Source organism: Citrus sinensis, chromosome 3, assembly GCF_022201045.2.
Source record: "Citrus sinensis cultivar Valencia sweet orange chromosome 3, DVS_A1.0, whole genome shotgun sequence".
NCBI lineage: Eukaryota > Viridiplantae > Streptophyta > Magnoliopsida > Sapindales > Rutaceae > Citrus > Citrus sinensis.
The window spans coordinates 3848424-3874452 of record NC_068558.1 but is presented as its reverse complement, the minus strand read 5'-3'; the positions used below and the strand labels follow the sequence as shown (position 1 = coordinate 3874452).

Genomic DNA, 26029 nt, shown 5'->3' with positions numbered 1-26029 from the left:
CATTGAAAATTATAAATAAATAGTCGCGTTTTTGTCCCCAAAAAGGAAAAACGCGTTTTTATTAGTTCGAAACTTTATACATCAGTGCTACCGTTTCCAAATGACATGTCGTAATCTGTTCCGATTTTTTTTTTTTTGATTACATGAGATTATTACTCAAACTACAACTCATATTACATGAGACTATAATTGATATTTACAAATCAGACTATTACTGGGATCAACTTACATCAATGCTAATGGAGCTCTGCCTAAATTTTAACCCTCACAAATATTCGAGAGATATCTACTCCTCACACTTGGGTAAGGAAGAAAACTGTCTTTACTCAAATTTAATTGAGAAAGAAAATACCCTCACAATACATTTGTGGGGGTTTGAACTACTGCCCTCCAACTTAGAGGGCAGTAGCCCTGACCACTCGGCCAAAGGGCGAGTGGCTGTAATCTGTTCCGAATTTAACTAAGCGTCAATGTGACATCAGAACGCAAATAATATAGTCTTTTGCCAATTTATATTAATTTAATTACCCTTTTTTTTCCTTTTTAAAGCATAAATTAGCTTTGTTTTAATTTTTCGTTTGCTTGTGGCTTGGAATGTAATCTAGTTTTTATATAATAAAAATATAATAATTTTATTACTAATAATTATCAAATTAAAATGATGCACACAATTTTAGTTCTACTAATATTTTGGGCATGTGTAGGCCGATTTGAACACACATACTTTTCAGTATAATCACTTGATTCTCTTCTACAAATCTTAACCTACAAGTCTCTATTATTAACAAAAATGATCTCCAAAATTTCATTCGAAATTTTTAACTACGGAATGGGTTCAAGCAATGCCTTTGTTACATTGAAAATATAAGTAGAGAGCAAGTAGGAGCCGATCATTCTAGTTTGTTATGAAAAAACAAAAAAAAACAAACACTGCCACATAGGAATGACAAAATTCTTCCCACCCCAACTTCATCTCATTGTCATCCCTACTACTATGTAGAGATTAGCGACGTGCAAATGGATAGTCCTAGAAACACACACAACCATTCAAAGATCAGCGAATGTGCAAATGGATGGTCCTAAAAAAATAGTTAAAAAAAGTAGTTCAATTTAATTTGTATAAATTTACCCACTGTAGATAATTTTGTAGGTTATGAACGAATTTGGTATTTCAAACAAAAACCCTTTGTGTGTTGCAATTAGGTTTAGTATCGAGGAAAAAAATCTATCGAATACCAGGGCAGATATCCGCCAAGATGCAATCTTTATTTAAATTATTTATATCTTTTAATTTTAATAATAAAAATTACATTAAAATTTTAATTATAAATATATGTAAGTGTAAGTTAAAGTTCTTAATTCCTAAACTTAACATATCTCACCAATATATATATAGTTGTTAAGTCGAGTTGTGCAGACACAACTCTATATATATATTCTCAAGTGCAGACACTCTCATTTTTTAAATGTAGAAGAGTTGTTAAGTCGTGATGACATTAAAAATTGATTCTATTAAATTTCATGAATTAAAAACGTGTCCGTAAAAAAAAAAAAGAGTATATATATATAGTCTATAGAGAGAGAGAGAGAGAGAGAGAGAGTGTGTGTGTGTGTGTGTAATCTTTTAATAACTAAAAAAATTATAATTTTTAAGTTTAATATTACTGATATTTTGTTTTAATTGATTGATTCTGTTTGTTTTTCTTTAATGGCTTAAACCTAATGATTGATTACTAAAGTTAAACTTTTATTTGTTTAATTAATTGTTAGTAATAATTGTACAAAACTTAATTGTTAATTCTACTAATAATATTTGTATATTGATCAAAAGACAGAGTAAGGCATTGATATTAACAATGATGCTTTGCTTACAATAAAAATATTTTGTTTTAAATTAATATATTTTGTGTATTTGTCTTAATGTTGAAAATTTAATTTTTTTTATTTATATTTATAAAATCTAAAAATTGATTATTGTATGTAGATTATTTTAAGTTGTTACTATAAATTTATAGTTTAAATTATATAATTTAATTTTTCATATTATTAAAAAAATATTTTTAATATTTATGATTTTAAATGATAAAATCCGTAAAAAATTTATCACGCATTATTGATCATTTTGGTAACTGTCGAAATCCAAAGCGTTTCATATTATGGACGAATTTGATAATTTAAATTTGGAAAAATATCCACCGTCCACCTGTTTTTAATACTTTTTTCAAAATACACAATTCCTTATTTTTTGGCTAGAATCCACCAAAAGTTACATTTTGTTTCACTTTTCCACTTCCGTTTGAAATCCGTTAAGAAAACTAATAGAAACTTTAAAAAATGACCATTTTACCCCCAAAACGAAAATTATAATTTCACCTTAAAAATTACTAAAAATAATTAAATTAAATCTAATTATTTTCCCCATCGATCAATAAATAAATTAATTCCACAACCATCAAATGCAGGTTTTTTTTTTTAAATATGTTTATAATTAGAATGCTAAATTATAACAGTAGTATTAAAAATAGCCCAATCTCGCAAACCATCAATTGAATTTAAGATAAGTAGAGTTTTATTATTAATTGAGTTATAATCTTTAGTAGTTAAGATTTTTTTATACTTCATTAAAGTACCAATAATGATATTCATCATTAAATCTTATTATTTTTTGTATTTTTTAAGATAAAATTATAATTTTTCGTTTTGGGGGTAAAATAGTTATTTTTTAAAATTTTCATTAGTTTTCTTAACGGAAATAAAAAAGTGAAAAAAAAAATATAACTTTAGGTGAATTCCAACTAAAAAATAAAAAAATTATATATTTTTAAAAAATATGTAAAAAACAAATGAACGGTGGATATTTTTCCTTTAAATTTTTACGGTTTGCTAATAGCATTGCCACCGCTTGTTAGGATTAGACAATCAATTAAGACGTTTGTATGTGGCCACGATCGTCGCTACATTCACCGGTTGACGGTTAATATAATGAATGATTGATAAACTCATACAACTATCTACCCTTTTGGACGCTGGCACTAGCTACAGCCGTTTACTTTTTCAGCGCCAGTTAGTTAGAGGAGCCTGCAGTTGCGGGAATTGGGGAAATGGCCGGCACCGGAGATAACAACACGACGAATCCAGCTGTGGGTCCGGATCTGGACCGACCGGACAATCCGGGTCACGAGTTCGCCCAATTCGGAGCCGGGTGCTTCTGGGGAGTGGAGCTGGCGTTTCAGCGTGTGGTGGGCGTATCCAAGACTGAAGTGGGGTATTCACAAGGCAACGTCCCTGATCCCAACTACAGACTCGTTTGCTCCGGAACCACCAATCACGTGGAGGTTGTTCGGGTCCAGTTTGACCCGCAAGTTTGCCCCTACACCAATCTGCTCTCCGTTTTCTGGGGCCGCCATGACCCCACCACGCTCAATCGCCAGGGAGCTGATGTGGGGACACAGTACAGATCAGGGATATACTATTACAATGAGACACAGGCTCGTTTAGCCCGAGAGTCAATGGAAGCAAAGCAGTTGGAGATGAAGGATCAGAGGAAGATTGTAACAGAGATTCTTCCTGCGAAGAGATTTTACAGAGCCGAGGAGTACCATCAGCAGTATCTTGAAAAGGGTGGTGGCAGAGGCTCCAAGCAGTCTGCTGAAAAGGGCTGCGATGAGCCCATCAGATGCTACGGTTGACGTTTGACCTTTTTATAGCTTGAACCTTGTTTATTATCATATCTACGTTTCTTAATAACGAAAAGCGAACTCTTGTTAAGCTTGCTTTGATTAATTACCATATAAACTGTGCGTTGCTTTCTGTAAAAACTGCCTTGGCGTTGCTGCACTTCTTGAATTCCTGGTTATGGATTGTTTGTTTGCAAGACTGACTTTGCAGTAGTTGATTGTAACTGTTCGTCTTATCAAAGCATTAGTCGGCTGAGATGCATAGCAAAGCTAAGGCTAATAGTGAACGTTGTTTAGAGTGAGTGAGAGAATCTGAAGGTCGTGCAGGGCTTGACGAGGAATTTTTTGATGGGCCACCAAGCCTCCGTAGCAATTCCACACGGTCCCTCTTTCTTGTGTAACCTTTCTCTCCCAGTTTGGCTCCCCATGAATTCTTTAATATCCTGTACTTGGTTTTGAAAAGTGTTGTTCCATAGCCCACAACTGCATCATCATGATTCAGCTCTGTGTCTCAGTGTCCAGCAAACACACCCCGGAAAAAAAATTTAACCCAATGGAGTGATAATCTATTAGTTCTTCAATTAGTTTTTAGTTTCTGTTCTCTTTGTCAGGCAACTTGGTGGGTCATTATACTAAACTCAATCAGGTATAAAACTGGAAATTGAAATCCCAGTGTCAATGACTATGGATACAGGTTGGTTTGCTTCTTCTGTAAGCAGAGCATCACATTCTGTTGTTATTCCACCTTTTTTCTTAATAAACTCAAATTGTGGTTCCACTAGCCCTCCTTACATCCTTGGTTTCGCTCGTTGTCACAATCAACCAATTCTTGCTCAGATAAAGATATAAGCCCATTCTTCTTAGTGTGATTAATACTCTCAGCTCTAAAATTGTTGAAAATGCCCAGCGACCAACTGTACCAGAGTTAAAAATTTAAGCTACCAAGTAAATTATCTGTCGCTTTTTGTTAAGATCAATTATTTCAGCAGCAAGCAAAGTGGAGAATGATCCTTACCACAGTGGCGTTGGCCCTTGACAGTGGCGACTGACCATTTTTTCCTTCAATCAATGGAGTGCAGGAGGTTCTCGTTTCCATGTGCCCTTGGAACATCCTGTGATGCTTAATATTTGATCAGCACATGTGCTTTGCAAATTCATTTCTTGTCAAACATGAAATCTGGATCTTCGTGGTTAGTGGAATTAGAGTAGGTTTTAGAATTTTAATAGCAGATACTCAGTAAGGGGTTTCATAATGTAGAAGATGGGGTCCAATATCTCCTCTTACAAAACATAAGCACATTTATTAATCAAATTGTTAGCTCCCAAAGTTTACTAAGTAATATTAGAATCAGTCTTAGCAATTGTAGTTGGGATTTTATGATAAAGATTCACAAATTTTATCCAATTTTTTTTTTTCATTTTAAACCGTGTAACATCCATCAAATCATCATATTAGGGATCTCAGCATTTAGGTCTTAATTGATTTGGCAAGTCATTATAATTGCTGCATCATGTTAAATATTAATAATTATTTGACGCGATAGTTATAATTAAGTTGTAAAATAGTAGGGACTCGGATCTTGGGATCTGTATCGAACTTTTTTGTAGTCGTAAATATAAGAAATTCTTCCTTCAAAGAGATTTGACAGAGCATGTCATACAGTCTTCAAGTACAAGACCCTGTCTGAAAAATGTAAGCACTTACTTCTGTAAAATGTTGGCTTTATTTGCATAAATCGAAACATTATTCAATCATGAATCACAAGGGCATATTACATGCAACTTTAACACAGAAGAGATAACCGCTGAGCTTGAAATGCAGAGAAAAGCCAAAGACAATAGTGAACCGTGTCTAGAGCTCATCCTTAGGATAATCTGAAGGTCCTGTTGGGTTTGTTGCAGATTTCTTGATGGGATATGAAGCTTCCATTGCAATACCACAGAGTCCCTTTTTGTCTGAGATGCCGCGCTGCATTCTGATGTAACCCTTCTCTCCCCATTCAGGTCCCCATGAGTTCCTCACTATCCAATACTTGGTTCCATCGAGTGTTGTACCGTAGCCCACAGCTGCAACTCCATGATTCAGCTCTGTGCCACATTCTCCAGTAAATACACCCTGCAATAACATTCAATCAATTCACTGTTGAATGATTTTTATCAAACAGTTTGCTTTCCTAGTTATTTAGGTTGCTTTCAATCTGATTTTTTACCTCTGAATAGAACTGGAAATCTGAACTGCCGGCATCTATGGCTACTGACACAGGCTGTTTTGCAACTGCCTTAAGCAGAGCATCCTCGTGATTAGCAGGTACATTTTCATGTCCGTCAATTGACACTGCTGGGGAACTTTCCTGCAAAATTGATGGGAAATTCTCATTATTTCACTATCACAAGTAACAGATAGTTCATGTTCAATTCAAATTGAAGAAAATGCTGCACAATAGTTATCATACCTTTGAAACGTCACATGTTCCATCATTAGCTTGGTAAGGGTACTTAGCCTCTGTTGTTACGCCACCCTTTTTCTTGATGAACTCAAATGCCAATTCCATTAGCCCTCCATTACATCCTTGGTTTTGATCAGTGTCACAATCAACTAACTCTTGCTCAGACAAAGAAACGAGCTTATTTGTCATAATGTGATTAATGCCCTCTACTGCTGCAATTGTTGAAAAAGCCCAGCAGCTACCTATCCCACAGCAAAGAACGAAATAGAATTAAACGTTTAGCCATAAGAGGAAATGTCACATTATTAGTAAACCAGCATAGTGAAAGCCAATGCTTACCGCATTGGCCTTGATCCTTGACAGCGGTGACAGACCCTTTCTTCCTCCAATCGACTGATGATGGGATACTCGTTACCTTCCCATACATGAAGGTCCCGTTTCCACGCGTCCCTTGGAACATCCTGTGATGCTTAATCTTTGATCCAGCGTATGTGCTTGCAAATTCATGATTTGTCATGTCCGCAAACTTGTTCAGCTTCAACTTGTAAGGCTTGTCCATCTTGTTAGTTTGGTGAACATGCATAACATTTTGCTTGAACACATTGAAGCGCTTATGCTTCTCATCAAGACTCCTTGAAACCGTATGATGACTCCTCCACCTCTCGTATAAATCCCACAGACCTTCCTCGGATTCCAACTCCTTCTCATGGAAATCGAAACCCTCAACGATTCCCAGAACCAAAGCTAGCAAAAAGGCAGCTAATAAATAAACCCTCTTCATTTTTTAACCTTTTTTTTTCTTTTTCAAGTGGTACTTACGAGTATGATTCAACTCAAGATATTGGGAACTAGGAGAACCTTGAGGACTGCTTTATATAGAGCGAAAAAATGAAGAGAAAGATAAGAGATGATGATGAGAGTGGAGAATAAAACAAGGGATTATAAATGAAGAAGTTAGAGGTTCCTTATGGGCATAAACAATGTCTAACAATGTAGATAAATTTAATGGAGAATAACCTGAATTGATTGGTTTCACATTTCCAAGCGATTCCCTATCATGCAAGTCAGTTATTGGGTTACTTCTATGGAAAAGCTGAAAAGCTCAGAAGCAGTTTTTGTGAATCAGTTAGGTCTTAACATAGAAAACTTGTGGGAAAAAGGTATGATTTTTTGCATGCCACACACGTTATTACGTATGCATATGTGTAACCGGAAAAGCAAAGGAAGGGTGACAAGTGACGAGCATGGTTACGTCCATGGAGGCTATGAACCACGATCATTATGCGAATGGGACAAAAGTGCTTGTAACTGAAACAGGAAGCGCTTTTTAAACTTGTAACGGGTTGGAAGATTGAAAGGTTCAATCAGATCCATTTGCTGTCAATAATTCGAATTTATGTGACAACAATAGATATCTCAAGTTCAGATTTTGAGCCAAAAAGAAATCATTTTGGATGGAGTGGTAATGTAAATCACATTAAACGGAACAATATTGGTCCAAAACATTTGACTAAATGGTCAATGTATTGTTGTTGTTGCTTGGAGAAATAATGTAACGTAATAGGTGGGGCACTCATCACTATAAGTAAGAACACACATGAAAATTGATCCAATCCCACCCATTTTTTCTTTTCTAAAAATTTTCAACATCTAATAATTAATCTCTTAAAGCGATTGTTACTTGCACTGTAAGCAGAGTATGCGAGGCCATTGCCATGTGTTGCTCCGCTAGAAGCTGCCATGAACCAAACCCACGAAAATGATGGTATTGCCGTTGATGCATTGCAAGCCTCTTCGGGTAATTATTAATAATTCGTCTAAGTTTTGTTCAGGCAGCTTTTGCCCGAAACTCAACTATGCAAGTAATTGATTGTGCTTCCTATTTCTTACCTACACATTCCGTTTCTCTAACGTATTTAACATGAAGAGAAGAAGATGACAGAGATATCAAATTTTATTTAGTAGTTTCCTTGTTCGAAGCAAATCAGCAATAATAATAATTGGTGCGATTACTGCCGATAATGTACAACTTGCTAATTTGGGTAAATATCAAGCTGGCTAAAGCACGGAACTCGCAAATGTTCTTATTGAGGATGATTTATTACTACCATATGTACATGGACATAGTTGTTCTTGGTTTGGGCCTTTTGTCCGACCCAACTAGCAGATCTTTAGACCTCACCCAATCCAATCTGCCCCGACCCCCGGCTCAACCTTTTCAACATTTTTATACAGTTCTAGCACCGCCATTATAATTGAAAAATTTACAAAAATAACCATAAAATTTTTGTTATTTTTACAATTAATCCTCTCAATTTTTTTCTATTAACATTAGCCAAACACACGCTTTTCTCTCCAAATTACCCTTCTTTACAAACCAAAAGCAACTTTCTTTCTCCCCTTTTGTCAAACTAAAGGCAGCTTTTCACTCTTGAATCATCAACCAACGGCGACGACAAAAGGCAACGATAAAAGTGAAATCCGATGATAATTTATCCAGATCTAACACTAATCGGCATCACATAGTGATATGAGTTATTTTCTGAACTTGCTCGAGAGTTTCAGTGAACTGTAAGTCGTGGGTGAATCTGGCGACAGTCTGCCTGTCGCACGAAACTTCACGTGACAGGGAACCTGTCGCATCAAAACTTGGTGCGACAGGCACCTGTCGCCAGATTCACCCACGACTTGTAGTTCACTGAAACTCTCGAGCAAGTTCAGAAAATAACTCATACCACTATGCATTAATGAAAATAAATAAAATAGCTAATCTAGATTTTGTTGAAGACTGTAGATGGTAGATCGGACGCCGATGAAGGATGAAGCCGCCGCCGACGAGGGCTGATGTTACCGCCGATGATGGGAGTTTGTTCGGTTTGGAAGATATGGGTGAAAGAGAGTGTTGAGGGAGAGATGAGAGAGAGGGGTATTTTGGTCTCAAAGGTTTTTTTATAGCTAATGTTGATAGAAATTTGTTTGGGGGGTTAAGATGGAAAAAGCCAAAATTTATATGGCTATTGGTGTAAATTTCCCTTTGATTAATTTCATACCAAAGATACAATACGATGCGAACATTAAACATAAGACAAAGTGAGAGCTAATGCGATGACACACATATCAAGAACCAAAATAAATCCCTTGTATTCCGTAAAAGAATAACCAGTAACCAACCAGTCTACCCATCTTTCTTGGTAGATAATTGAACAATTAAATGAGTAATGATCTGGTTTTATACAATAAATATCTCTGCGGTTCAAGCAACTTGATGATCGCTGAAGATGAATTAGGAACCAGATTTGTATTTACATGGGTGTGTATATTGTTAGATCTGTCACGTCCAAACACAAACAACTCCATTCTTGTCAGCAGAGGCCAGAGGTTTTCCAAGCCCACTCCATGAACAACTCAGCACGGGAGCTGTGTGCTCCTTCAACGTTCTCACTATATCAGCTTTAGATATTGACCAGATATATACAGATCCATCAGCTGAGCCAGCAGCAACATAGCTCTCATCCGGACTTATGCAGGATCGGCTCCAATTAGATGCCACTCTGTTTCCAGTTGCTCTTAGTGAGCCACAAACTTCTAAAGACCGTATATCAAATAAGTTGTGCAAGTTGTCTCGCCCGCTAGTTAGTATTATGTTTCCACTTCGCGACAAAGAGATAGATGTAACTGCAGCAAGTGAATGTGCGGCAACTTCACTAAGTAGCTTTCCTGTTTGAATATCCCACAAACGCAGATTCCCATCAATATGACCAGAAAATATGGTCTGTCCATCCATACTGAAGGCAAGAGCATTACAGTTGCTGTGAAAAATGATTGTGTTAACACAGTAACCTTTATGCAAATCCCACACTTTTAAAGTACGATCATAAGCTGCACTTACGACATGCCGGCTTGAAATTTTGCTCACATCTACAGCACACACTTTATCTGTGTGACCTGTGAGAGTATGACGGACACGCCCTGAGTTGACATCCCAAACATACAAGTTGTTTGAGCTACTTGCAGCAATGACAGATCTATTATCATGGGTAATAGCAAGATCAAGAACTGAGCCAAGGCAACCATAGAGGGTACTGCTTAATGACCCAGTGTTTGTATCCCACAATTTAATTGACTTGTCCTGTCCACCACTAATCAATCTGGCAGAATTGTATTCAAACAATATGGATGCACAGCCACCTTCATGGGCATTGATCTTATGTTTGCATGTAGATGGAACAGTTGACTCCGCAAAGAACTCAGCACCTTCTTCACTTCGGCGAACCACACCATCTACCTGCTGTTTAGCAAGTTTCTCTAACCCACTGGCCTTGAGCCGATCAATCATATCTTCATAAAGTGCATTTGCCTAAAGAAGTGACAGGAATTCATGTTAAATTAAGAAAAACACATTAAGAAAAAAAAGGAAATAATGAATTTAAATCTACACACTTTCAGAATAAATGGGAAAAATCCACTCTCATTAAACTCTGAACTCCAATTCTAAAACAGCAATGCTTTCGCAATTCTTTCATAGGCATCAAAATTTAACATGAAGACTGATAGAAGCTAATAGAAAATCCTATCACTTTCAAAACAAGGTACAAAATTCAGCCACTAAAGGATGCATCAACATTTTAAGTGACATTATTGCTCATTTGAATTTTTTCACCAACTATATTTTGTGCTTCTCAAATATTCATAAACTACTTTGCAATTCTATTGGCTACTAATAACTTGTATTCATTAAATTAAAGAAGATGGCCTCAGAATCATGTCAAGTAAAATAAAAAGGAGGCCAAGACGACAGCCACTAGTAAAGACAGCCATCTCCTCTGTAACATCCAACTCAAGACTGTTCAGTATAAATCTTGCTCGCAAGTTTGGTAGTGAAAATAGCATGCATGCTACATATTGTCTAGGTCTTTTATGCACAAATATGACCAACCATACACCAAACTAAAGCAACTTATAGATATCAGCTAAGAGACCAATTACATGACATTTTTCCTCACCAAATCTAAGGTATCTAATCTCCTTAGCAGAGCCATTACAAAATTCCAAGTCCGCAGTTCAACAAATACAAGAGTACCAAATACCTCATTTAGCCGCTCAGCGTCCTGCATCTTTTGCAACATCCATCTATCAACTAACATTTTATTTTCAGCTTCAGCATTTTTAGCTTTCATAGTCATCTCTTCTAGCTGTGCTCTGATTTGCTGGTTCTCGCTCACAACTAATTCCAAGGCCTTGATCTTTTCTTCCAATTCCGTCTTCAACTGAGAACATTCATCCCTGGAATACTTAAAAATTAATTTAACCTCCCAAGCATCAACCAATCAAACATACAAAAAACATAATGGAAAGTAAAAATACAAAACCTTATCTGCGTCAATTCTTCCTGTAGTGAAGTAATCAGTGATTCTTTCTCTTGCAATAAAGCTTTAGAAGATCTAGACTCAGCTACTTCAACCACAAGCTGCTCTGATAACCTAGATTGAGCTTTGTAACATTGCTGAAGCTCTGTTTCCAGATTATCCGCTTTCTCCTTCCATTCGGATCCCTACAGTGACACACACATAAACACACTTAACCAACTAGATTAACAAAATTCAATGATAAAAATAAAGATCCATAATTAAGCAATAATTGAATTGAAATTAGAGAAAAGCAAAATGTTATTTTTATTATAGGAGACCTGAGAAATGATCGGCCTTGAAAGAGCAATAATGGCGGGAGCATGAGCGCCTTCTTCTACTAAATGCCGTTTCCGTAACGCCTTGAGAGCGTGCTTTATAGCTTCCCTAGCAATTTCCTCTTTTGACCTGAAATCAAAATTAACTTTTAAAACTAATCGTCGTCGTTGCTGAATAACTGACCCTAATACAATCCGTACAGTAGTAATACTACAAGCTGCGTTAAACTAAAACAGCTGAGAATGCGTGCTTTCTTTTCTTTTCTTTTCTTTTTCTTTCTCGGCGAACAAACGAAGAAGTAAACAAAAAGAAGCATCAATATCAGACATACATATCGATCGAATCTGATTGTAGCTAGTTTCAGGATTCAGGAGTCGCTTTGAATTAGGTTTCCTCAAGAGAGAAAGAAACATTCCGAGAAGTCGTGCTCTTCGTCGATTAGACGGAGATTGACGATCAAATGGTATTCCTGTAAATAAACTTTTAGCGGACCAATGTGATAAATTTTAAATGAGAATATATTATTATTATTTTCTTTATTAAAATTATATAATTCGATTCACACACAGTTCGTTTTATTTTCTTTTTTTATTAATAATCTGACCATTCATTACTAAAGTGTTTCTGAATATTTTATTTTATTTTATTTAAATGTTTCACGGTAGATTTAGTTAAAATCTAAAAACCCACATGCGCACACACATATATATATGGCAAATATACCGTCGGTGTTCAATAAAAGAAAAAGGAAAAAGAATCAAATGAAATTTATGGGATGTGGGGCCGCTTGTGAGTCGATGATCGTGGGCCAGCCTTGCGAGGGTAAATTATCTACTGTATAAGTATAAGGCAAATGCTACGTTACAATTAATGTAACATACACGCTTAACAACAACCACACAAATTATGTAGGTCCATTGTGGTTGTTGTTGAGTGTGTGTTCCCTAAGTATAAATACAAAATGCATCGCCGTTGACTGCTGGGCAGCTAATAAAACAGTAATGAGCTTCAATTTCTTTCAAATTATGAAAACGAAAGAGGTTAGCGGTACCTTCATTAACAATCCCAGTACATCAAACTCTACAAATTGCAAACCATGATGACATAGTCATTATACCAAGATACAACATTGTGAAATCATTTTAAGTTAAAAATTTTGTCCCAAACAATCTTCTTTCCCCATCTTTTTACCCCCTCTCCTTGTCCCAATTCCTGCAGAGGAAACTCAAATTGGTCAAATTTTTGTAAAAGAGTCGTTGCGTTTAGCCAACTCGAATTCGATCCAACCAGTCAACACTCTTCCGTGCTCTTTCTAGCTGTTGATCAATACTTTTCCTTGACTTCTCATGATAATCCACGCTTCTCCGTGACTTTTCCATCTGGTCAAAAGAGGTTTTGAACTTTTCTAGCTTGTCCATGTTATTAAACTTGTATTCGTGAAGTCTCAGTTTTTCAGGCCTGTCTGTGCTTTTCCTTGGTCTTTCTCTACGGTCCGTACTCTTTCTCGGAGCCTCGAAACAATCTGTACTCCGTCTCGGACGTTCAATTCTGTCTGTGCTTCTCCTTGAACTGCTCCTCCGTGAAGGTGATTTTTCAACAGATGTTATAAATTTCTTGAGATGCCTAAGGTATTCCGGAAAGAGTTCCAAATCACAATGATTTCCTCCTTTGAGCCATAAGGGTTCGTATTTCTCTTGGCAAAGTTCCCAAAGCTGCCTTCCATGAGAACAATCAACAACCTCGTCAGCAGTACCCTGAACAACAAGCCACATCAATTAATTCCCAGAACCTCTTCACTGTAGCCAAAACACCTCAAGAGAAACAACAAATATTGGGCTTTCTTTGTAATGGTATTAAGTGACAAATTTCAAAGATGCAGAAATTATCAAGAAACCATCAGCTAGATAACTAGAAAAGCTAATGATCAAACATCAATTTCAGTATGGTGGGTTATTGGGTTCATTACTGCCTTTATTCACGCTCCAGTATCACTCAACTCCCTTCAACAGTTTACATATTAAGGCCAACCAACTAACTTAATTATTTGCTCCATATGAATATTTGTCAAATGCCCGACTACTTTTTTGTGATTGGTCTCAATTTTATTTGATATCATTTTTGTAAACTCTTTTAAGCTTTTCTTTACCATACATCTTTCTCAACATTCATTTCGAAAAGTTGGACCTAATATTTAAATTTCACTGCCATCATACAAGAAGCCATGGTTTTCCGAAGAATGCCATGCTAACATAAACTACACACACTCATACTATTTCAAAGAGCGTGGAATAAATGGGTCCAACTGTCTCCAAAAGGTCTGTTCATGAAAGATATAATTGCTTGTTAATGCATTCATTCAATCATCTATGGAACGCTAGAGACAGAAAGGGGATTCAAGAGATATAAATAACTAGAAACATTTTTGTATGGCAGATGCAAGATATTGAGTTGTGAACACTTACATGAATTACAAGTACAGGGCATCTTACCAATGGGATTTTATCAATGTTCTGCACAAAATTCAAGAAAAATCAAGCTCAAAGACATGGTAAACAAAATCATATCCTTAAGCAAAAATAATAATGGCAGTAAAAACAATCAGGAAACAAAAAATTTAACCTTATAGATGTCAAACCAGTAAGTGCGCTTCACAGGGTACATGACTCTCAGCCCAGAAAGTATAGGACTATGTAAAACAACAGCTCTTAGTTGGGGCAAACGGATTGCAAGATCCAAAGTAGGCCCACTTCCAACAGATTGACCATAAAGAATAATGTCCTCCTGCTTAGTACCATAGTTCTCTTCAAGACACTTATATGCAGCTTCGATATCTGCATAAGTATTGTGCTCACTGGGCTGAACAAATAAGTAGATAAGATGAGCGTCAACAGTGCTTTATGTTGCAATTATTTCAATCACATGATAAGAGGAAGAAAGCTCACAAGGCATCTACCTTTCCTGATGACTGTCCATAGCCGGAGTAGTCATACCTGCATTGATTGAAAAAGGTGCTTTAATATAACAGAACAAAAGCAAAATAAAATTTACACAACCTTGTCTCACTAGAAAAAGATTTATTAGCCATTTAAAGCTAAAACATGGAGAACACAAAAAGGTGGTTAGCCTAGCAACACCGGCAAAAAACTAACAAAAGTATTTGTCTCTTTCTTTATAAAGAAAAAATTCAATCAGCTGGCAAATAAAAGTCTATTTTAGCACATACTTACTGTTCTGCCCACAAAGAAATGTAAATTTACATAATTACCTTCAAATAATATCATTTACAAAGGCTCTAGGTTTACTGCAATTAGTATCTTAGTTAATTTCAAGATTTGAAAACCTAAAGCAAAGTCATCAACTTGCCCACCAAACTATTCTGGCTGGCTCTTTCGGATACTTCATCTCTTTTTTCAAGATGGTCATCTTGGTTAGGGAATTGGCTTTTCAGTTTTTTGAGATCTGTTCTCTTCCAGATGAATCAGCAATAGAAATCTAAAGATTTTTGTGATAGACATCGATTACAACATCAAACAAAATGAACCGCCTAACAAATCTGCTTAATCTCAATTACCAGCCTTTTAATTTCTGAAACAGTTGGTACTTTCTAAGAATACTGCTAAAATTTCTCAATGGGAGTCACCAACAAAGGAGTTGAATTGAAAACCTAAATGCCCTGATAACAGTCAAAAAATTTAACCACGACCTCCATTTATTCATCTCACACATCAATCCCACTATCTCCAGTCTCCACTGCGTTAAACTTATCACCTCCTCTCTGATGAATAACCAACTACAGTTACAGTCACCTCGTCCTTGATATCCACAGACATTTCAGCTAGAACACAGATCTGCAAACTCAGTAACTGATCACAGTTGAAACACTGGAAGCTGAAACAAAAACAAGTTCTATGAGGCCAGAGTTAATCTACCCTATGCTGGTACGGTGCAACTTAAACTCCACTGTTCAATTAGTTGGTTAAGCTATACAGTTAATAACTCACAAGGCACATATACTGAACCTTGTTCCAGTTGAATTTTTTAATTTATAAATAAATAAATAAATTTATCAAATTTTGCACCAGGTTAACATCACCAACCCATATGGCATATGCTGCTATACTCTGCTTATGCATGTTCATACGAATAAAAAAGAAGGGAAACAAAATCGAAAATTTAACAAAGAGAAAGAAGGGAAGTACCCCATGAGATTGACACGCAAGTGAATGCTCAATTCGATGAAGAGGTCGTACATCTGCCCAATATCAGCTGCATTTCCATGAGAGTACAAGACGGTAGTCGTGGCCATGGGGTACCTAACATAGACGGCGGCGATCTCATTGCCGCGTCGCGTGGGCAACCGCAAGACGTCGACGTTCTCGCGGTGGGGGAACGGGTCCATGAGAAAAAGCCCAGTGGCGTCGTCCGTAATTAACTTGTACGACGGTGGGTTGGGTGGGAAAAACGCAAACTTCGCTGCCATTGATGAAGTCACCCCACCCATGCCTCTCTCTCTCTCTCTAACTAACTGTTAAAAGTGAGCTTCAAAAACTATTGAGAAGAATCGAAGATGAACATTCTCTTTCTTCTTGTGCTTCTTTTTCAGAGGATGTTTTTTTTTTTTTTAAATTGTTATCTTTTATCTCGGTGTTTAGACATTTGCAGTCTCGCTCGTATGGTTAAAGCTGAGAGGAAAAAAGTTGATTAATTTATTGGACCAGTGATGGGTATTACCAGTTGTCTCATGAAGACGAGCATGACACCGTGGTCACACACACTCGCGTGTTCAAATAGTGTCCTGTCGTTTTTTATTATTTTTTTTTAAAATTTTATCTTGGGGCTGCTCATTATTGCCCAACACCACAAAATTACTTTTTTTTTTTTTTTTTTTTTTTTTTTCCGAATACTTACTAATAGATACCCAAACAAATGTTCAGACAATGTTATTATTATTTATTTCTCCAACTGACATGTTTTAGTTGGGGTATCCCCTTTATGGAAATTAGTTTGAGGATCAATTTAATTAGCGTACAACCTAAAATTTGGTACCTCCAGTTGATATTTTCACTCTGATTTTTAATTATTTGGAAGGGACTTGAATTATTGCCACCCAATCTCTTGTATTGAAATAATGCCAATATTAATTGCAATTAGTATTGATTAGAGAATCAAATAGAGATGAATTGCAATCTCTTATTTTCAATTCAAGTTCTATTCAACATTAAGAACTGAATTGAATCTTCGGAAGAGCATTACATTATACCAATAATAATAAAATGGGGAAGTGGATTATTTTAGGAATTAACAAAGCATACAGTTCAATCATTAAAACTCGGGCGGTCTTTTTTTTTTCAAAAGCTTGTTATTTTTAACACCAATTTCCAGGCTGGCCCATTTCGTTACACGTGGCTCTGTAATTTCGGCGGGGACCATTTCCCGATTCCCCCACCCAAAAGCTATTGTCGGATTCGGACCTGTAAATTTCCTCCGATTGCAGATCACGCGGGGAGTTGGGACTCATCAAAGAAAGGCGTTACCGTCATCAACCACATCAAACTTCATAATTTCATCAGTGGTATTAATTCTGCTATCGATGCTCTTGATATTTAAAAGTACTAATCAACGGCCCTAATTGATTGTTAATAAAAACTTGGGTCCCTTAATCATGAACCCTTAAATCTCGTATGTATGTACGACAAAATTTAGAACGTTCATATTTACAACTGGGTTTCCCATTTGGGTTTAACTCGTACCATCTTTAATTGAAATTTTTAATTTGGTTTCTTGTTTGGTGGGGAGCGTCTTAGAATATATGGGGTTTATAGGAACTTGCATAATAAATTAAGATTCCAGAAAAACGAGTGTGAAATGGTGGAGTCTGGAGCACACAAACACAGACTGGCAATCGAATTTATTAAGGGGTATTTGGTATTTGGTGAATCAAAAGATCGAACAAAACTCCAAATCTTCGTGTACAGGGAGTATGTTGGTGAAGTTCAAGACAATTCCCTCGATAAACCGAGACTCATCACATGTCTCTCCTGGTGAAATTTCTAGCTTATATTTGGAGCTTTGGCCTATCGACACTTTCACTCGTTTTCACGCTTCAGGATGAGTTATTTTATTAATTGATTAGATAACGTATTTATCATCAAGCAAAATATATGGCGAATGCATGATTGAGAACATGTAGGTTTTGAATATTGCCTTGTCGTTGCCGAATATATCTGTCAAGATTTGAAGTCCAGCTCAATGCATCGAGAATGTAGACGGACGGGGAGCTTGCTTCAATATATATCAAAATTGAAATTCTGCTTTAAAATTTTGAAACCGGAGTAATCAAATTATTGGCAAGACCCGTCTTAATTTCAAATTAGAATCCCAAAATTTTAATAATCTTATCTCATGTGTCATATTATAACAGCATGCGGATAAGATTTAATTTCTATATCTTTTTTTATTTATTAACCACCATGAATTTCTATTCATAAAAAGTTCATATTAAGAGAAAATCTTAATCCCTTAATTCCAACTAAAGTAATTAAAAATTATAAATAAAGCAATTAATTCAAAAGAAACGTTTGCATACACTTGTTACGTGGCGCTTTTCCACCGAGCCTGGCCATCATTGACATCTTCTTCCCGGGAAGCCTATGAAGGGAGAAAGCAGCACAATTTCAATCTTTTGATGGCACACAGAGAATTGCCATATTTGATTCTTTTGGTCATAGCCAGCGAATACAAGACTTGATATTTTCCTTATATTTCATAACATTACAGAGCGATTTCAAGTAGTACGATGGAAAAACTAGTATACTCGTTTAATAAAATATAAGACTTTATTTATTTTTTTTCCTTATCTTTATATTATTTACAACGTAGGACTTGATTAATAGCAGTGCTAAATGCACTGAAGTCGTTGAATGGAAACGACGGCCGGGGAAATAATTGCCATCAAATATAACATAAGAATAGCCACCGTGAAGGAATTGAATTTTTTTTTATATTTAAAAGTTATTTATTTCTTTTCCTAATATAAATTACTTATGTCAGGTTGTAAAAAATAGGAGGAGTGAAAAAAGGAGAAATGAAAAATAAAGAGAGAGTGAGAGAAAATGAGGAAGAAAAAAAAAAAGATCAATCTTGATTTTATTATTTAGTTTGGCATAAAATTCATCTCTTATCTTTTATCTCTCTGGCCTATGTTCTTTTCTTCTTCTCTCTTTTCCTTTCATTTCGTCAAACAAAACATTCTATCGAAGATAGGATTATTTGGCAGCCAGCAAAAACTCATAGATGGCAGTAGAAGACATCAATATATTTCGTAGATCAAGCAACCGCGATTTCGAGATGACCAACAATTGCTTTAGAGGACCAAGAACCGCTCACTGCAGCACTTACATGGTTTTTGATGATACACATTTTGGATCAGAATTGAACAACGTACCAAGATTTTCATATTAGTAAACGATGAATAATAAACACAATCAACACCTGAAACTAACATAGGTGACACAAACCGAACAATTAATGATAGATCAAGACATATAATAAGTAGAAGTTATATACATATATCGTATTGTATTAATGTGAGGATTAATATTAATTAGAAATAGTCTAAAAGGAAAATAGTTGTTTGTATAGAATAAAATTTACTAAGATTTATGGAAGAATTTTAAAACTTATTTATGTTTAAAAAAATATTGTTATTACTCATAGTTAATAAATTAATCATAATCATAATCCTAAAAATTTCACTTATGAGGCAGCTAAGTTTTAATTTAGAGTGATGATACAACCACAAACTCTTATACAAACTTATCTTGCATATACTAATGTGACATTAATTTATTAGTTGAATGAAAATACAAAATAATAGAAAAAAAATCATGTGAGTCAAGAGATATTTAATTTAACCAATGAATTAACGCCACATCAGTTTATACAAAATAAATTTGTATAATAGTTTGTAGCTATATCATTACTCTTTAATTTATTCTCTTATTTCTTTTCATCCAACGTCACCGATTGCCATAGCCAAATACTATGCTTTGGGTCATCAGCTGTTGTTTCTGGGCAATTTCCAACCACACCGTTATCTCCCAGCGTAGACAATTTATATATATATATATATATATATATATATATATATATTTTGAAGTTGATTGGGGAAATTTTAGATGTTCCCGAATGGATGTTTAGATATTCGGAGGATGAATATATAACAGCCTGATGATTGATGCAGGGAACTACATATACTCTACTTCACATCCTGGCCATGGACGCGTTAATGGAGAAAATTAAAACGAAAATGCCATCCGAAATGGAAGCAGAGCTCAGGACATTAATTAATGGAGATTGGGAGTTGTGCTATATGATAAAGTATCGATTTGTTAAAGTTCTGCTGGAGATTGAATTTCAGTTTAATGGTAAGGGTAATTCTTATCCTCCAAGTGGTGAGAACGCTTGGATTGATAAATCTAAGGGGAAGTTTTTCTTGGCTACAGAGAGGAGTGATTATGATGGATCAATTTTTGGTTTGCATCAGCAAATAGATGTGAATGTCGGGATTCACTTAAAGCATGCTGAAGTTTCTTTCGCCTACGATTTTGACTGTCCCTAGTATGCCTAATAATAATCAATTTGCTGCAACACATATGATAAAAGGGGAAAGGCTGTGAATTTTGTGTATACGGACTTGATATATTATATGAAAATGAACCAGATAACTCAGGTTAATAATCATCAATGAGGAGTAATAGTCTTTCGTTTTTTTTTTTCATAAATGGCAATACTTTTGGGTGATAAATAATGGACTTGGATCAATTATAGCCTTAGCTAGAGTTGCGTAAATTATATTTAATTTGAGAAGGTACAAATTACAAACTACAATCTTTCTTAGGTGGGCGAAAGAGAAAAAGTGTGATGTTCTACACCTTTAGATGTGAGACAATCTAGCTTGCAAGCTAAATACCGATAAGAAGTTGATCATCGTGGCTACTGGCTACTTCAATGAGCAGAGTGAATTTGATAAAGAAATAAAATCCAAGACCATTATAATAATTTGATGGGAACAAGTCGATCTGGACAGCGAGACTGCTGAAAGTGAAAAATAACAACATTACTTATAAACATCTATATTCCCGTTCATATTAGTTAATAGAGCATGGTGCTCACCGGATTTTTGCTAGGATCCGATTCGTACAAATTGAGTGGTGCTCACCGGATCCAGCTCAATTTCATTTGAGGGGAGCTTCTATTGAATTCGGGTATAGGTGTGTTTTTCTGATATTTAGGATAGGTGTTTTTCTAGGCTTTCAAGCTACAATAGCATTTTTGCTGTGAATTATGGGGAATTTTGGCTTGGCGCTCAGCTCTGTACTAATAACTCACTTGCCAAGTCTGTGGCTGTGCTTAAGCAAGTGTCAAACGTTTTAGAGCATTATAACGCTTTAAAACCCCAATTTGATGCACTCAACAATCTCATCAATGTCATGTTGGATTTAACCAAGTGCATTGTTGAGTTCAAGCAGCTACCTTCTCAGTATATTTCAACTGACGCACAAGCGGTGTCCATAGCCATGGCTCATATCCCTGCAGCTGCATATTGGACCTTTCGAAGCATTGTGGCCTGCTATTCACAGACTTTAAGCCTCACAGGCTTGAGAGATGCGTAGGCCATCTAAGAACACAAATTAATCGCCATTCAAATATAAAGATTAAATGTCAAATAGCAAATCTGTCACTAATATTTCAGATACAGTGCATCAACCACTGAGGCATGGGAACTATCAAGCTTGGCTCATAAGGTCAGCAGTATACTCGAGCACTTCAAGAAGCTAATTGCTATTTGCTATCAACAAATCGGTGAGCCCTTAAGAATGTACATTTAGGTGGTTTGATCTCTAGCCTTTTCGAGAGTTTTCAGCAAATAATGCCTTTTTTTTTCCCTCTGATCCTTACCATGGATGCAGATGAGAATAGACAAATAGAAGCATATCACAATCTCGTGCGCCTTCTCGAAACAATTTACCTGGACAACATGAAGGTTCTGAGAGCGTTGATTTATGCTAAGGATGATATTCAACCAGTTGTTGATGGTTTCACTAAGAACAGGGTTTGTGGCCAAATTCCTTTGCATGCATTTTTCTGGCTAGAAACACCGTCAAACGCTAGACTTCTGTTTATGCGAACAGGTTAATATCGACGTTTTGAGAAAAAAGCATGTGTTGCTACTCATATCGAGCCTTGATCTCTCCGCCGAAGAAATTTTGGTTCTTGATCATATGTACAGAGACCACAAAGCAAGCGAAGAGTGGAACTCTGTAATCGTGTGGCTTCCAATTGTGGACAGGTCAATTGCTTGGGAATTGGGATGACGGTTATCAACAAAAAATTGAGCAGCTACAAGCAATGATGCCATGGTACACAAACAAACAGTTTTATAAAAATTAATGTGTACAAATTGATGTGGTACGAAGAGATTAGTTGAAAAGTGATAATAATTATTTTTTTCATTATGTGGATTCATGATAATTTTATACAACCAAACCTACTCATGCCACGTCAATTTTTAAATATTTATTTTTATAAGATAGTTGACCCTATACTATTTCTCTTTAGATATAAAGTGTTTCCTATTCGAAACTTCATCCTTGTATCTTTGGCGCTTTGGTCTCTTTATCATTGAAGATACTTTATAATGGTTACATTTTTAACATCATGGAAAATATGATAGCATTTCAACGTTATTTAATAATTATTCTCTTAGTACTGGGGGATGTCGGTGAATTCACGAATAAAATTAAATGTGTATATCCTTCTTATCTCACAGTTCACTCGCTATAGAGGGTGAAGTAGAGATTAGATAATAAAGGAATAAAGAAATCACTTTTCATTTCATCTTCGTTTATGAGCTTTCGTAATTGATTTCTGAATAATCCTCTTTTTTTTTCTTTTTTTTAAATGAGCTTTGGCAATGGGTTTCCAAATAATCCTTCTTTTTTTCAAGCGAAAAAATATTAGGAAAACTAAAAATTACATTTATGAGGGATCAAAGAAGTGAAATGGACTCTCATGCATAACAGGTACAATGGCCATAACCCATAAACCTCGATTGTAATTCCATCAACATTAATCAAAAGATCAATTTTCACGATCCCTATTTCTTATGGTGGTCACCTTGATAATGAGGATTGTGTAAGGAAGCAATTCTTGCGATTGAACAATGACTCGGAGGCTGTATTAATAATCAGATGGGCTAATTCTATGTGAAATATTGAAGGATTGAATATCGATCTTATCTAACGATCATCGATTCTGTGGTCTAAAAAACTCAGCTTAGTAAATCTGTCTTTTACTTGGGGTGGGGCTTCGAGCTTATCAGCACGATTTACCAAGTCCCGCCTCCATTGCGAGAATTGTCTACGAGATAGCTTCTTCAACTCACAAGTGTTGTAATGTGTTGAGGCAATTTATTTTTCTTGCCGATGATAGAGCCAATGTAACGTGTTCAGGCACTTAACTACTTCTCCCGATAGAAAGAAGATTTGGAGTACTTCATTGCTGATAGAGCCCTTTCTGTGCATCAAAATATATCTTCTCAATCATGCATTTGCTAAATTGATGTACCGGCTAGTCTTACGTTCTATCAAATAATAAATTGACTAATAACATATCAGTAAGTATTCTAACTAATTAAACATAGTATTAAAACAAATTTATGCAACTATTTATTTGACAAAAATATAATTTTTATTACTTTAGGTTCTTAATTAAGTATTCCAGAAAGAAAATAATAAAAAGCATCAGATACCAAATGGACTTTGAATGATTCACTAACACTAATTGATGTATTAATTGATTTATAAACTTAGCAACACGTTTCATTGTTTTGGGTGGTTAATCAATCAGCACATCATGTCCCATATATAGCAAAAGAGTAGAAATAGTTTATTTTGGTGGAATTGTTCAATGAATTTAACTTTTTACATTTTTTCTTAATAATTTTTTTCTTCACCTAATTAGTTTATTTGCCCAAGACATTGGTTCCCTTTCAACCTATTTTACAATTTTTGTGTCTTTTTGGCCTTTTCCAATCAAACTGTCTGTCAATTATATATTGATAGAAAAAAATGATGTCGAAAAGAGAAAAATATGAGCGAGTGCAGGCTACCAAAAAGAAATTTAAAAGATATAAAACCACTTCTTAGTGAACTTCTACTTAAAAAAAGTCTATTCATGGAACTTTTTAACATAAAATACTACCAATTTTATTATTCTTAATCCTTGGATCTTGAAGAACGAGGAGGAGATATCATTCAAATTTATTAAAGGCCTTAGGGGCAGCTGCGTATCTCGATGCTTCATCTTCAGATGAATTATGTTTATTTCTTAACAATGTTTAAGTCACAAACTAGTCAAGTAGTTTGATTACTGAATAATTAAATTAAGTAACGCCTGTTAAATGACAGTACTGTGATAGCGTGACAGTTGCACAGCCAAAACTAATTCTATTCTATTAAAAGATTAAAGACATCCAAATTGAGCACAACACGGTTGGTGCTTAGTTATCATTGGGTTTATATATTATGACGGTTTGGTCACATGTTTCATTATCATTAATAAAGAGAAACATCAATTAAGCCCTAAACAAGCGGCCGTACTATGATTGAAATTAGTTTATGTGTAAGCCCTAAACAAGTGGCCGTACTATGATCGAAATTAGTTTATGTGTAGTCTCACAGACTAAGCAACACGTTTAATTGCATTATATCAAAAGAGCACAAAGAGGAGAAACAATTTATTGATCGGATTGCTCACTGATCTTGTTTTTATGTTTGTTTGCTTTTGATTGACGCAAGGTAGGAGGTATGGAAAGTTAAATAAAATTTTTAGACCTTACTTTCTATAATCGAACTCAGATGGTCAGATAAAAAAATTGTTTAAAAATTACCTGGCTAAACCTTTAAGGATAAAAACTAACAACAATTACTCCATTTTTCTCAATATAATGATTTGGTTCTAACGTTTCACCTATCTTGATGTCCTATTTCGTTTAACTAGAAAAATATACCTGGTCTGGACAGAAATTAAATTAAGCTAGCTATTGCAAACTCACTGATATCCAGTGAGAAATTACACATGCACTGGAATTCCATCACAAAAGATCCATATGTATACACATAAATAATAACTTGATGTAGTGGAGAAATCTCCAATGCACGTTTAGGACATTATCCCACTAATTAAGTGTTGGTTATTGCAGATTGTTCGAATGGATTGATATGGTGATAGAGCATCGTAGATCGATTTTTCAATTTTGCTTGATTTGAAAATTTCCCATATAACAAAATCTTGGCGCCAATATTCTGGAAAAATATCTCACATCATATAAAATATAAGCATACAATCCTTAACTCTTAGATTAACTCTTTAGTATGAGTTAGATTTAACTAGAGATGGAGAGACTGAAGAAATAATAAATATCTCTCGTCAGTGAGAAAGGCACCTTGTCTTTTTTCAAAATTACCAACGTTCTAAGTTCTTTTTTTTATTGAACGGCCTAGATTAACGTATTAGTGTCCGCAGAAAAAAAGGCTCTGACCATCCAGTAACATTTCACCTTCTTCTTTCACTGGAAAATCAGCTCTATGAGTTAGTTTTCTGGCGAAGCCTTCTTTTTTCATTCATTTTTCATTTTCATTGCTTATTTTCTCCACTCAGATCCTCAGATCTGTGGTGGTTTTGTTCTTCCACTCAAATTTTCAAATCTGTGGTGGTATGTTCTTCCACTCAGATCTAGAGATCTGTGGTGGTTTATTATTGTTTGTCTACCCAGATTTACAAATCTGGGGTTGTTCATTTTATTTTGCTTGGTTTTGTGTTTTATGATGCAGGATTTTGAGAAGAAAAGTTTCTACTTTGTGGAAAGTGTTTCAAAGGCAGATCTGATGGATGCCTCTAAGAGACCTAAGAAATCTGGGCAAAGTTTTTGCAGAGAAGAAACCATCTATGATGCATCAAAAGTGGAGTCCCCTCCCTGCTCATGTTGTAAAGGCTCAACTTTTCAAAGAGTAAGGAAGACAGAGCCTTCTCATATTGCCCACCCCCGAGGAGAGAAACAACAAAAGTGGTTCCCTCCCCCTGAAAATATTTTCAAAATTAATGTGGATGCTGCCATCAATACTAAGAATCAGATTGCAGGCGTGGGAGCAGTGATTAT

General features: G+C 35.5%; 4 protein-coding genes across 4 annotated transcripts; 1 reads left to right on the top strand and 3 right to left on the bottom strand.

Moving 5' to 3' along the window:
• The first annotated feature begins 2944 nt into the window (after positions 1 to 2944).
• LOC102611573 (peptide methionine sulfoxide reductase-like) lies at positions 2945 to 3876 on the top strand. The gene has a single exon (XM_006476871.3). The coding sequence runs from the start codon at positions 3102 to 3104 to the stop codon at positions 3687 to 3689; it is 588 nt and encodes a 195-aa protein (XP_006476934.2). The 5' UTR covers positions 2945 to 3101; the 3' UTR covers positions 3690 to 3876.
• A 1653-nt stretch (positions 3877 to 5529) lies between these two features.
• LOC102611288 (vignain) lies at positions 5530 to 6905 on the bottom strand. The gene is made up of 4 exons (NM_001320061.1): positions 6464 to 6905; positions 6131 to 6366; positions 5888 to 6028; positions 5530 to 5793 (listed from the first exon to the last, which is right to left on the bottom strand). The coding sequence occupies exons 1-4, from the start codon at positions 6903 to 6905 to the stop codon at positions 5530 to 5532; spliced, it is 1083 nt and encodes a 360-aa protein (NP_001306990.1).
• A 2336-nt stretch (positions 6906 to 9241) lies between these two features.
• On the bottom strand, positions 9242 to 12308 carry LOC102610991 (autophagy-related protein 16). Its single transcript, XM_006476869.4, has 5 exons — positions 12140 to 12308; positions 11811 to 11937; positions 11494 to 11675; positions 11212 to 11407; positions 9242 to 10481 (listed from the first exon to the last, which is right to left on the bottom strand). Coding segments are annotated over exons 1-5 (1533 nt in total). The 5' UTR covers positions 12142 to 12308; the 3' UTR covers positions 9242 to 9455.
• A 491-nt stretch (positions 12309 to 12799) lies between these two features.
• LOC102610686 (uncharacterized) lies at positions 12800 to 16550 on the bottom strand. The gene is made up of 5 exons (XM_006476868.3): positions 16008 to 16550; positions 14762 to 14798; positions 14428 to 14664; positions 14271 to 14318; positions 12800 to 13562 (listed from the first exon to the last, which is right to left on the bottom strand). The coding sequence occupies exons 1-5, from the start codon at positions 16307 to 16309 to the stop codon at positions 13071 to 13073; spliced, it is 1116 nt and encodes a 371-aa protein (XP_006476931.2). The 5' UTR covers positions 16310 to 16550; the 3' UTR covers positions 12800 to 13070.
• Positions 16551 to 26029: the final 9479 nt, after the last annotated feature.

Bases quoted from the DNA above. Each gene is read 5' to 3' on its own strand.
- LOC102611573 (XM_006476871.3), top strand. From the start codon at position 3,102: ATGGCCGGCACCGGAGATAACAACACGACGAATCCAGCTGTGGGTCCG.
- LOC102611288 (NM_001320061.1), bottom strand. From the start codon at position 6,905: ATGAAGAGGGTTTATTTATTAGCTGCCTTTTTGCTAGCTTTGGTTCTG. The intron at 6,367-6,463 runs GTAAGCATTGGC...GCTGTGGGATAG, and splicing joins CAAGGATCAAGGCCAATGCG to GTAGCTGCTGGGCTTTTTCA. The intron at 5,794-5,887 runs GTAAAAAATCAG...ATGTTATTGCAG, and splicing joins ATTTCCAGTTCTATTCAGAG to GGTGTATTTACTGGAGAATG.
- LOC102610991 (XM_006476869.4), bottom strand. The intron at 11,676-11,810 runs GTCTCCTATAAT...GTGTCACTGTAG, and splicing joins CAAGGCCGATCATTTCTCAG to GGATCCGAATGGAAGGAGAA. The intron at 11,408-11,493 runs GTTTTGTATTTT...TAAGTATTCCAG, and splicing joins GAAGAATTGACGCAGATAAG to GGATGAATGTTCTCAGTTGA.
- LOC102610686 (XM_006476868.3), bottom strand. From the start codon at position 16,309: ATGGGTGGGGTGACTTCATCAATGGCAGCGAAGTTTGCGTTTTTCCCA. The intron at 14,665-14,761 runs GTAGATGCCTTG...TTATTTGTTCAG, and splicing joins ATGGACAGTCATCAGGAAAG to CCCAGTGAGCACAATACTTA. The intron at 14,319-14,427 runs GTTAAATTTTTT...AATTTTGTGCAG, and splicing joins ACTGGTTTGACATCTATAAG to AACATTGATAAAATCCCATT.